Consider the following 13301-nt stretch of genomic DNA (forward strand, 5'->3'; position numbering starts at 1 on the left):
TCGATCCAAGATCAGAAGTGGTGCAGGCGGAGTTGTCGTGGTCCTGAAAAGTGATTTGAGGAATTTCAATAATTTTGTTGTCTTCAGATTCAGACAGCCTCACATATAGTTCAGCCTAAAGTCCTAACCCGGACAAGTAACTAGTTGGATCTGTTTTCTCATCAAACACGTCTGAAGATGGCCGAAACAGGACAAGAAACCAAGAAGGAGATCAAGAATGATTTCATTGCAGTGAGTATCCTAAAAATATCGTTTGAATTTATTTCCTTTCTTATGATGTGCTTGGATAGATTGATTGATTTTTTGTGGATTGACCAAAGGCTGCGAGAGCCTATCGAGGGGATCTACAGGAAAAAAGTGAGCTCGCGCGTGGCAGTGGGACCGTTTCATCGTAGAGGAGTCTTGTCTTACTTTGCTTTGCTCCTACTCGCACTTGGGAAATGGAATTTTTTGCTCCTTGTTCTCAACTACAGTAACATGTAGCTCGGTGTTCATTGCGTGCGTGCACGCAGGCAAGGGTTGTTTTGTAATACTGTAACGAATTTCTCATCGAAATTGTTGAAGTTCTAGCACGTTTGTGCGTACGTACGCATTATGGTGCATCATCTAGCTCGAGCTCTCTATGAACTAGCACATGGCAACTGTGACATGGCTCATGAACAAAAGTACATGGATGTGGGGATTATTATTGCAGGAGATTTCTCTCCAAATTAGGCATTCCGTTCTCCATATTTATCCATATAAGGACTATGATTGTGTCAGTCTGAATATTGGGAGGTTGAACGAGTACCAACCAAGGAGGAGTAAAATACTGGGATAGGACACGAGCACCGGTTTGACGATTTACCTCATAACCGGTTTCACCTAGTACCTGGCAGTTGAGATGGGGCAAGGTGGTTACCAGTGCCAGTACATATGCATGAGGATCGATTTGCGGCAGGATGCTCTTGAGTAGGGAGTACTATAATACCTACAGCCAAAGAGACTCCTGCTACAGCCTGGAGAAATTCAGCGCAGAAAAATTCCAACAATTGTTTGCCTCTGGTAGTCAGCCAACCTACCTGTATTTCACTATAGAAGTCGATCGAGGAGCACATATTCCCCTGCTTCTTTTCCCAAGGATCATACCTGCAGCCGCCACACACAGCCCTTCATATCAATGTCCCGCTCTCTGGAATAAATTGCCTGCATCTATACGATCACTGAAGAAACCAGGTCAATTCCGGACCGCTCTCTTACCCCACCTGAAAATTCACTGACTAACGTTGCTCACTGATCAAATAATTATGCAATCTTTCCTCTGCTGTCTTAAATCCTACTCTATTTTTCTTTTTTCTTTTAATCTTTTCCTTTTCCTTACATTTGTGTGCCTGTAACTTTAGTCAATCTCATGTAATAAGGCAACACTGCCTGTTTGTTATTCGACATTAAATAAACCAATCCAAATCCAAAAGTCCGGCAATAGCGGCGGCGCTGTATCACTGTGGGAGGTATTCCTGCGTGTCTCGGAATTTTTCTGTGTCGATACAAGCTGTTTACGACGACGTACGGCCAGACCAGAAATACTATGAACCAGCGAATGAGCCCACTCTTGTAGAGTTTCTGTGTCCGATGGTGTTCTGACATTGTGTTGTTGTTACACCTTAACATGTTTTTCTGTGCTAGATCCCCGATGACTTTGATGGATATCCACTGGAAATGTTCTGCCTGCCACTCCACTATGAGGACAAGGTCAGCAGCGTACTCATCCCCAAGGGAATAATCATGGACAGGTAAGGGGGTACTAGTGGGCTTCCTCTGTGTGTGTGTGTGTGTGTGTGTGTGTGTGTGTGTGTGTGTGTGCGTGCGTGCGCGTGCGCGTGTGTGTGCGTGTATGTGTGTGTGTGTCTGTGTGTGTGTGTGTGTCTGTGTGTGTGTGTGTGTCTGTGTGTGTGTCTGTGTGTGTGTCTGTGTGTGTGTCTGTGCATGCGTGTGCATGCGTGTGTGTGTGTATGCATGTATGTGCAGTGTGCACCGTTTGGCACTTCAGTTCTATTCTGCACACATGTACACACATGTACACACACACACACACTCTCTCTCTCTCTCACTTTGAGCTGTGGTACCTGAGATGTTTCTCTGTTTGTGTTCCTCTGCTGTTGGTGCAGTCATCTTATGCTTGCATGTGTATGTGCATGGGTGTGTGCATGGGTGTGTGCATGGGTGTGTGCATGTGTAGGACGGAACGTTTGGCGCGCAACATCTTCCTGGAGCTAGTGGCCACACACGGCAAAGACGCTCCTCCATTGGTGTGCCTGTGCGTGTTGAAGGGCGGATATCAGTTCTTCTCTGACCTGGTCGAATTCATCACCAAGTGCAACCGCGTGCATAACTGTAAGAACACGTTTGCCGCTGGGCCATTCTCAAGTTCAATTCTTTTCTTTTAGATGTTTCCACGAAGCAACGCTGTTCTGTTTTCTAATCATGATTGTTGCAGTCAAGAGTTAAGCAGACCAATCCATGCCGGTTTTGTACTTTTGTCGCTGTGCACGAAAAGCAAGTGGTCTGCACATTCGCCTATACGATCAAGCACCGCGAGTATCCCAACTGTGTGAAATATCATGGATCTGACTAGTTTGCGTTTTGAGTGTATGTTGGAGCAAATGCCGGCACCGGTATGCACATTGCCGTGTTGTTTGTCTTGTTCAACATCCCACTCTCCTAGCATCGTCCATCCAGATGTCGGTGGACTTCATCCGCCTGAAGAGCTACGAGAATACCGAGAGCTCTGGCAATGTTCGCATCGTTGGCAGTGACGACTTGTCATCGCTGGCTGGCAAGGTATGATTGTGTGCATGTCAATGCGGCTTTCAACTCGTCACCCACGCAGAATCTTGAAATGACCGTGTACTCAATCGTCCACTGTGAATGTGTGATCAATTGAACCCCTTGTTTACCCGTTCGCCTTAGTAAAGTTACCGAGTCAATTTGCAGACGGGCGAGGAAGAAACCTATAGAGGCTCTGGACTCGGATCTTGGTGTGTACTTGCTTGCCTCAATTGCCACGTGTCTGTCTTTTACTCTGTGATGAGCTAGTTCAGCCAGAGCATGGTTGTACTGCGGGCGAAAAGGCTATGCTTTCTTTAGTTGTTAGCCCTCCGTCCACATGATCATGTTTGAGCGTGAGGACTGTCAACAGAGTCATGCGTGTGTTCTAACTTGTCATAAGGTATCTTATAGGATAGCGTACTAGCACCGTCTCGTTCTTGTGCAGCTTCCCTGATCTTGCCTGTGTGTGTGTGGAGGGGGGGGGAGGGCGTGTGATTATGCACTAATCCACATCTCCCATAGGGCAGCTTTCTTCTGTGTACTATTCTAAAATGCATTCCTCTTATCTTCTTCGTTGTTCTGTGTTTGCATGTCTTGTTCGACAACCGGTATTCTCTCCTGACTACTACATGGTGTAGAACGTTCTGATTGTTGAGGTAAGGATGGGTGCTGCTCCCTTCAAGCACCGTGTACAGTGTTGCTCATTGCTGAGTGCCTCCATAGCTTTCTGTACCTACGGCTACAGTGAAAAAATCCCTTTTTTATAGTGAAACTTTAATATTATAACATACCCTCACGGGTCATAAGCAAAATCTGTACTTTATAGCTGGGTAAACTAAAGTGAGAGATGGCTTTTCCCCGTAGATTCACCAAAAGCATTTTCACATTCCATTTCCATCTTGCCGATAAACTAAAACCATGCAGTCAAATTTGAGTTCCCCCCCCCCCCCCCAAAAAATGTGTGGGTCTACTTTCTGTGCGCTGAAAGGTGTTGCAATAGACTTGATACGTGTGAAAATGCTGGGGTAGCGTACGCTGTGTGCCGTGTTCCCTGTGTGGGCTCACTGAGGAATTATAGAGTGCTCTCTTATACAGTGACTGCGTTCGATTATGCAGTTGAATCGATTTATGAATCCATTCGCATGCATTCAAGTCGTTCGATTTTCATGTCATGAGCCCTGGAATCGATTCGGAATCCATTCACCCTATTCACATGGGGTGATGTGAATAGCGCGAATCGATTCGCACGCATAATCGAACGCACTCAGTGTGTCTAGTGTGTCTGTTTGGATCATACTTCGAAGTACTAATTCTTCGTTCTCTTCGTTCCCCACAGGACATCGTCGACACTGGTAGAACGATGCGCAAGCTTCTGTCATGCTTGGAACCCTACAAGCCCAAGAACGTGAAGGTTGCAAGGTGAGGGAGAGTCTCAGAGAATGACAGAAGCTGAGGCAGACACGCACACGATTTTAGTTTTGAAATAGATGTGAAGCAAATATTCTGGATGCTGCGATTGTGTCTATAGAAGAGATAGCATAACATAGTTCTAGGGAGCCAGACAGCTTTTGAATTACACCACATCCTGTTCTAACTATTACTTGTGGAATGTCTTCTGTTGTCTGCTTGTGTCTGCAGCCTGTTGGTGAAGAGAACACCCTTGAGCACTGGCTACAGACCCGACTGTAAGATGGAGCTGTGTGTGTGTATGTACGTGCACGCAAGTTTGTGGGGGGGGGGGGGGGGTCTCTCTCTCTTTCCGTCTCTCTCTCTCTCTCTCTCTCTCTTTCTCTCTCCAGGAGACTAGCTCTAGCTCCATAGTCTTACCGTTATTCGCCTTATCCTATTTGGCTCGACTCGGCACACACATTGACATTGATGTGTTGCTTGTTTTGTTTTCTGTAGACATTGGATTTGAGGTTCCCGACAAATTTGTGGTTGGCTATGCCCTGGTAAGTTGGATAACGTGCAGTGATGCAATTTTAATATATTTGAACAGTAAATTTTGAAAGGATTGGGAAAACTTCAAATTCCATTACTTTGAACGGTTAATTAGTGCTTATTTTCCCTATTCAACTATATCTACCTGGCTTGATATGATCTGAGAGATCGAAGCAGCTGTATGAGGGAATTTGCTATCCTGAAGACATCTGTTGCTTGTGATGACGGTGTGGGGATTGAGATAATGATGTAATCGGTCATTATCAAAACTACGTTTTAATACAGGCGATCCTTCTTTAGACTAGTAGTGTTGATTGAGTCTTGGATGTTGTACCTGTGACAGGCATGTCATGATATGGGGTGTAGAAACTAATTGTTGACTCTTCCATGTACAAGTACTTCAGTAGCTAATTTGCCGTACTTTGCTGCTGTGTAATTTTTCTATTGTTCAGGACTACAACGAGTATTTCCGTGACCTCCATGTAAGTATTGCCGGTGCATGTAGTAGCAAACTGAGAATGATGCCTAGGATCAGTCCAACAATTACTACAGTCTTAGATGACGTATGGATGCGTACGGGTGGTGTGTCTGGGCGTTTTACATCTGGCTTTACGACATACGTGCAAGTATGTGTGTGTGTGCGCACACACACAAACACATACACACACTGTCTGTCTGTCTGTCTGTCTGTCTCTCTGTCTGTCTCTCTCTCTTTCTCTCTCTCTCTCTCTCTCTCTCTCTCTCTCTCTCTCTCTCTCTCTCTCTCTCTCTCTCCAGTCATTGTGAGTTTGTGATCATATCTGGTGGTCATGCCTTCTACTTCCGAAGTAGGCTTTGCATGCGTGGTGACTGTGGGAGTGCTGATGTGCCCAGCTGACCCTCCGTTTGCTTTTTGTGCCTGCGTTTCCCCTGCCTCTCTGTATAGCATATCTGCGTCATCAACGAGTTGGGCAAGACTACCTACGCTGTGCCTAACTAGTAGCTGGGCATGAATGCGCATCTCACGTGAGTTTGCAGTTCATGTCATCGTTGGCTGTGAGGCTTAGCAACGGCATTAGAGAGAAAACCAGGGCGTAGAAGTGTGATGTAGTTCTTAGCGTAAGTGTAGTCACATGCACAGCTTCCTGGAGACCCATGAACACAGCCTGGTGACAGTAGTCTTACGCAATACCCTGTCGATATGCCGACGAAAACGAATAGGCGCAATCACGTTTCATAGCTATTGCCTTCAAAGACTCGCTCGCTGCACTCTCTATTGCTTTTCCAGACAGTTCTTTTCATGTCTGCCTTTGCTCTTCTAACGGACCCGTCTATGTTCTGGGTGACAAATGCGTAGCTTTAAGTGTTTTATCTTTTATGTTGTCAATCCATCTTTGTTCTTGGTGACAAACGTCTTAAGTGTTTTATGTTCTTGTTTTATGTTTTAACAAGTTTTCTATTTATATCCACACAGAGTACAGGGGTGTGTGTGCGCGCATGTGTTTGGCTGTTGAGAGGTACTAGGTGACTGGACTGCAATAGGTCGTTCCACGTCGTTTTGAACTGTTTCTCAATTTTCCAATTTTCCAGCTCTTACCTAGCTCATCATTCATTGTAATGTTTTCGCCGTTGCCTTTTATCCTGTTTCTCACGAGTTGTTGTCCTAACCAAGTCTGCCTTCTTTGACGTACATGTACGTATTTACCTATTCCGGTGTACATACACTGTTTTAACACTCATGATTCTGTTCTCTTTACGGTTTTGCTTTAACGTGTGTTACTCTTCTCTCACGCCCAATCTCTTGAGCACATTGTTTGATGGACAGCAGGGGAGGTAGAAAAAGGCAGGGATGCTGTGGCTATAGGCCATCGCTATAGGGAGAAATATTAGATGCGGCTATAAAAAAAATAAAAGTAACTGGCAGCCTGCTGGGAAGATGTGTAGCCAAAGGTGCATGTAAAGATCTGTTTGAATCATTGCCTCCTCTTTTCTTCTGCATAGCGTTTGTTGTGAGGTGATTATAAAAAGTATGTTGAACTGAAGCCCAACACCATGTGTGTTGTTGTCTTTGCTGCTTTGTCACAAATAGAATGGCGGCATGCATCCTGTGCACATGTGTTCAACTTTATCATCTACTAGTACATCCAGTTGTGTAGTTCTAATCAACACTGATAGTACTGCAGGTATACATGTACCTGCTGCAGCCAGGCAGGCAGGCTGACTTGCTAGACAGCCAACCTTGCGCTTGGTGATCAGGGCTAGCTGGCTTTTCGCGCTGTCTTCATACCACTGAGACCACACGCGCACACATCTGCTCGTCATAGCAGCGCACCACCACATTATAGTGTGTGCCTGTGTGTGGGGCGTGCAGACCCAGTAGCAAGATGAGTGGATCCATGGCACATTCAGTGTACCGCAGATTCTGCAAGCATAGCTACTGTGTTCCAGCTACAGCGGATCAGAAGCATCATCACCGTATTGGACTTGCTAAGTGCCACCAGTCCACTGTACCAGCCTTCTCCAACCATAGCATAGGTATTGGCTGTATGGTACAGGAGCAAGCTGTAAGCTCCCGGAGCTTTTGTTGGGCATGTGACTCTAGCTCGCTGTCTTGCAATGTTTTGTCACCGCGATGTCAGAGCTGTGTGCCTGCGGTGTAGGGGTGCACATGGTCGACACAGCATCCGCAGCATTTATAGCATCCATAGCACCCACTCAACTTGGAAGCCGGCGATGTTGATATGCTGTTGACTATCTGTTACAGGTCATTAGGACTCATTGGATTGCATTGTGTGGCACTCTCCATGCCGCCTATAGCATATCATGTTGACCAGTCACAGTCGCAGGCACCTTCACCGTGTACGTGTGTACAATCGCTCCCGTCCACTATCTATGAGTGTGTGTGCCTGTTACAGGTCATTTGGGATTACTCATTGCATTGTGTGGCTCTCTCCATGCAGCCTATAGCATTCTGTTGACCCGTCACAGTCTCCTTCACAGTGTACGGGTGTACATTCGCTCTGGTCCACTATCTACGTATGCCGCCGCCGGTGACAGCCAGTGTTGGCGGACGCCACTTTGCGTTCAGGATCAGCACCGCCGTGCCTCCGCACACGGCCAGCAGTGTGGTGGCAGCCGTGAACCACTTGTCCTGGCCGGCCAGCGAGCTCCAGAAGAAATCCGTCAGCGGGTAGAAGACGTGCTCGGTGCAGGTGTCGTACCGGCACGGGTCCTGCTGCGTGAAGCTAATGTCACTGTAGGGATTGAGCAGGAGAACACCAGGAACAGATCACACAATAACTGTATATTACGCCACCAGTTCTCATGACTCCCAGCCTAAAAACAAGCGGGGACATCCCACTGTACAAATTGAATTCAAGAAAGAGGTGTGCGCTGTGTAAAGCTTCAAGAAGAAGAAAGGGTTGCTCTGTGTTCTTTGACGCCGTTGCCAACTTGCGTTACAAGCTGCTGTTGCTGCTGCTGCCGTGGCTTAATGGCCAATTCTGGGATGTGTTGTGAGTGCTAATTGGTCATACATGTACTAGCTCTACGTTGACACAGCTCATGGAACTGGTTAGTGTGTACCCAAGCACAAAATACCCGTGGACTGGCTACTGAGATATAGTATTCAAGAGTCACTAGCATGCTGATGTAATACCACGCGAGAGTGAGAGTGGCTGTTCCGCTCACCTTTTCTTCAGCGTAGTGGGATTGCTGGGAATCTGAATGAACTGCACGCGGCTGCCGATCTCGAATAGATGGGTCAGGTTATCGTCTGAACTGTCGCTGCACATTCCAGTTGGGCACGGATACAGCCAGTCTTCAGCCGTGATGCTGTGAACAACAGCAGCAGCAGCAGCAGACGCATGCAAACCACCGAGAAGAGAGATGAAGACATTGACAGTTTGTCAGCCAAAACCATGGTTAGGAACCACAGCGCACACACACACACACACACACACACACACACACACACACACACACACACACACACACACACACACGCATGCACACTGCTTTTGACTCTCTACGTGTAGTTTGCTACCGGTGTGTACACCAGTCCACAACCATAGTGCTGTTGCTTGCCCCAATGCTGCACTACAACACACAATGCAGTGGCATGCTATGTATGAAGGACACATGATCTTGTTACGTATAGCCCCGGAGTATGTGCATGACGGGGAGAGGTACGTCCCCTAGATAATCCTAACAAACCAGCCACTGCAATGCAGTAACTGATGCACAATGCATTACAGTGGCTGTGGATGCCCTGGATGATCCCAACAATCCAGTGCAATCCAGTACAGTGTGCTGAAATAGCTTACTCTGTGCTGACTGCCACAATCTGGTATCTTGGTTGTAAGTTGGTGTCGCGTCCGACGGATGCGTACAGAACAGTCGTGACCAGTCTGCTTGGAACCTGCCTGCACACGCCATTCAGCTGAGTGATGTTGCCACTGCTGGTTACGTTGGTAGCGTTACTGCTGGCTGGTGTTGGTGCTGCTGTGGTAGGGCTCAGGTCTGCTGCTGCTGCCTCTGAGGATGCATTTAAGTCCAGTGATGTACTGCACCGGCCATGCAAACACACACACACACACACAGCTACTCAATCTCCTGCACAAGGATGCAGCTACGAGTACACAGGGTGGATGGTGGACAGGATGAGAATATGGCGCTACACAACGCCCCTACCGCAATCTAGCTCGACGGTGTGACCAAACTGGGACCATCGGAGAAAATGTCACCATGTTATTCAAACTCATGTGGTGATTCAATTTAGCTCACTGTACTGCACTGCGCTAGACTATGCTTGTAATAACTCAATCTGGCCTTATGCGAAGTTATACTATCAAGTGTTTGATTTGCATTCCTTCTTTGCATGTCCTGTTCTTATTCTCAGTACGTGAACTCAGCTGCTAGATCTGAATGTTCACAATGCCCAGTGGATGTCTTGCCCGCACTGCATGTTCACAATGACTGTTGTGAAACGACAAGTTCTCGAGAGTGAAAGGCCTTCTCGCTTGTGACATTGTGTTCGCTTCAATGCAGCTGTATCCCGACTCCGCCGTACCGCTGATGTTTACGACGTGGCATACGCTACAGGCGCTATGTACGGTTTGCTGAGTGCGCTGTAGTTGTATGTTGTATGTGTATGCTTTTCTCATATACGCTGTCATTTTCACGCTATAACTACCTGGTAGTTTTAGTGTTAGTTATTCAGTTAGTTTCAGTTCATTCAGTTGTTCCATTCATTGTTCATTGTTATTAGTCGATGGAAGTGAAAGATATTGTTGAGAATAAATAGTTGTCCTCGTGCCGTGTGGGGTCGTTCGTTCCTGATACTTTAGAGAACCAGAGGGTTCACAACATTTGGCGACCACGCCAGGATACGAAGCGAGCATGGCACAGGAACTATGGATCATCGAAGCCAGCTTTATCGCCAACGGAATTCGGTATGGATTTGAAGGCGATAGGTTGAGAGAATACGTGGAGAAGAGGCTCCGACAGAGCGAGGAGTTTGAAGAGCGCAGTGCTAGACGGCAAGAGTGTGCGCTCCGCGCAGAGTTTAACGAAAAGCTCAAGAAGATGGCCGAGCGCATCGCCGTCAGTACATATTATGAGGAAGCAAAGCGAGATTTGCTTGCCTCGCCCAGAAGGACGCCGGACAAGGCGTGTAAGACTTTGCTTACAGACAAGCAGCGGTCAGAAGAGTATTCGAAGCCAGTGGGAGGATCAGATCCGAGGCCCACTGGATCGGTACAGTGCATGGCGACATCGGTCGGAGACGCTCAGAAGCAGCTGGAGTCTCGGCCGAAAGAGTTGGAGGCGCAAGAGTTGGAGGCGCAAGAGTTGGAGGCGCAAGAGTTGGAGGCGCAAGAGTTGGAGGCGCAAGAGTTGGAGGCGCAAGAGTTGGAGGCGCAAGAGTTGGAGGCGCAAGAGTTAGAGGCGCAAGAGTTAGAGGCGCAAGACTTAGAAACGCAAGGCGTAGAAGCCGAGAAAATGAGAAGGGCGATACTACTGGTTAGCACGGAAGATGTAAGCGGCGAGACTGTGTGGAACACAGAGATCCGATGTGTGTCCTCGGATTCCGCGCCCGCCCCGGGTCGAAGCAGTGTACCGGTGACCATGTCGTGTGTGACAGCCCACATCGTCGAGCTTTATGACATTATCGGTGGTGTGTTGTCTGGTCCAGCGTCTGCCCCATGTCGAAGTGGATCAGTGACAGTGTTGTGTGCGACAGTCCACAGCGGCAAGCTTCGCGATGTCGAGTTTTCTGAATTGGTGGGCATTAGTGATATTCTGCCATGGCCACCACCGCAGCAGCAGATGAAGCGTAGTAAGCCACAAATCGTTTGACTTGTGAGTTGTTGTACGGCGGTGAGAAGCCCTTTGGTGGGGAGAATGTTGTGAAACGACAAGTTCTCGAGAGTGAAAGGCCTTCTCGCTTGTGACATTGTGTTCGCTTCAATGCAGCTGTATCCCGACTCCGCCGTACCGCTGATGTTTACGACGTGGCATACGCTACAGGCGCTATGTACGGTTTGCTGAGTGCGCTGTAGTTGTATGTTGTATGTGTATGCTTTTCTCATATACGCTGTCATTTTCACGCTATAACTACCTGGTAGTTTTAGTGTTAGTTATTCAGTTAGTTTCAGTTCATTCAGTTGTTCCATTCATTGTTCATTGTTATTAGTCGATGGAAGTGAAAGATATTGTTGAGAATAAATAGTTGTCCTCGTGCCGTGTGGGGTCGTTCGTTCCTGATACTTTAGAGAACCAGAGGGTTCACAACAATGACCAATGAATGTCTTGCCCACACTGAATGTGCGGACGCCCAGTGGATGCATGCGTATACTTACGGTATGATGTCTGCCCAGTTACTGGCGCTGTACGTGAACGGTGCATTCCCGGTCTTGGCAGCGTAGGTTGCGCTAACCAGTGACCGCTGCAGCGACAACACTTGTTCTCGCAAGCTCTTGCAGCGCTGCTGTATGTCGGCTGCAGAGACATGCAGTAGGCAGCCGGACGTTTGGTCCATTCCGAAGAGAACAGGCTGCTGAGACGACTGCGAGCAGAGTGACTGTGCTGCTCTGGCACTGTTCCATGTGAGCAGCCCTGTCAGGCTGACGTCAGATAGGACTGTGCCAGTGGAGTCAAACTGACCCAGGCGTAGTGACATGCCTCTCTGGTAGCCGGGATTACCCGAGAGAGACTCAACACCTGCGTCCGGTGTACACACTTCACCGGCCACTGGCACTGAACGAAATTGGACAGCGAACGTTTGCTGTACGTAACTGCCTACTGCCACACTGCCCAGGGTGGCTGCCATCGACACAGACTCAACTTGTCGAGCACGCCATTGCAGAGTGTAGGTAATGCCGAGCAGCACGTTATCACATGTGTTGCTAGTTGCATTGTACACCGGATCTAAGCCCTGCTGGGTAGCAGTGCATTCGGCGGCCATGCTGACGTTCTCCACTGATGGCTGCCCTAGGTCTGCAAGGGTGGCCAAGGCAATGTCATTGAGGCGCTGCGCCGGTCGTGATATCCTATCGTTCACACACGTTGTCACACTGACGTCACACACTGGTGCCAGTGTCGTGCGATCCAGCGGCGTTTTCAGCAGGCCCGGGTAGCTGCGACACGCTTGACTTCCTGCAGGCTGCGGCGACGAGGACGATGCCGTTGTGCTGTACATGAAGAGTCGCCGTACGTCCAGCGGTGATGCCGGTCCACACTGTGCTTCCGACACCAGTCTAGTGCAGTGTGAGCGTGTGTCAACGAGATACTGAACTGGCGAGTGTTCAAAGCAACCGGCATTACTACCACTAGAGGATGGCAGTGCAAACACCGTGGGCGCAGCCGTGAGTGGGCTAGCACCCGTCAGCAGCACCTGGCCATGATAGTAGCCGGTATTCAGCGAGGATTCTGTTACAATACTCGACGCGTGTGCGCCGGTTTGTGCTGAAATACGCCCCGTGCGTGATCTGCGGAACTCTGCGCTCGTGTCCGCCGTGCTAACACTGCTGAACGTGACGCCGTTGTCTGGGTTGTTGTCGGTCTGCACGCACAGAACGTGATCCCAGTCCGACCACGCCGCACTGCCCACGGCCGAGCAGCTCTGGCTGAGAGTCTGTTGCTCGGTGGCTGCACTCGGCGCACAGGTGGATACGAGCTGTTGATCTTCGGCACTACAGTCCTGTAACGAGAACATACAGCAGGCGGAATTCACTGAATTCGATGTAGAACACGTGACCGCAACTGGAGTTGAAATCAACTTACATGTACTTCCAACTTTCAATGTTCATCTACAGTACGAACTTACAAATGTGTCATAGTGTTCTCCACTTGACTAAAATTGACATGAGGAAGAGAAATGCGTATTAAAGGGGTTTTCTACTGTGCGGAACCTCACTCTGACAGAGAAAAAGTAGCAGGGGTGTCATTTGCACACAACACTAATGATTAGGGGTGAAACAATTATACCGAGTACTCGAATACTCGCTCGCTTTTTTCAAAAATAATCGTACTTGGAATAAATCAGAGTACTCGTTCATACTTGGTACATGCAT

General features: G+C 48.2%; 2 protein-coding genes across 2 annotated transcripts in view; one reads left to right on the top strand and one right to left on the bottom strand.

Annotated features, from left to right (window-relative positions):
* On the top strand, positions 1–6525 carry LOC135817225 (hypoxanthine-guanine phosphoribosyltransferase-like). The gene is made up of 10 exons (XM_065330353.1): positions 1–231; positions 1666–1772; positions 2219–2373; positions 2705–2820; positions 3447–3464; positions 4145–4227; positions 4447–4493; positions 4714–4760; positions 5202–5231; positions 5675–6525. Exons 1-10 carry the CDS (start codon positions 178–180, stop codon positions 5726–5728), a joined length of 711 nt encoding a protein of 236 aa, XP_065186425.1. The 5' UTR covers positions 1–177; the 3' UTR covers positions 5729–6525.
* LOC135817224 (tectonic-2-like) overlaps positions 6115–13301 on the bottom strand; it is a 25040-nt gene continuing 17853 nt past the window's right edge. The window contains exons 8-11 of the mRNA XM_065330352.1: positions 11589–12928; positions 9054–9293; positions 8419–8562; positions 6115–7982 (exon numbers count right to left, since the gene is read on the bottom strand). Of these exons, the coding sequence (XP_065186424.1) occupies positions 7757–7982; positions 8419–8562; positions 9054–9293; positions 11589–12928 (1950 nt within the window). The 3' untranslated portion in view covers positions 6115–7756. The remainder of the gene's footprint in view (positions 7983–8418; positions 8563–9053; positions 9294–11588; positions 12929–13301) is intronic.

This window comes from Sycon ciliatum, chromosome 5, assembly GCF_964019385.1.
Source record: "Sycon ciliatum chromosome 5, ocSycCili1.1, whole genome shotgun sequence".
Lineage (NCBI taxonomy): Eukaryota > Metazoa > Porifera > Calcarea > Leucosolenida > Sycettidae > Sycon > Sycon ciliatum.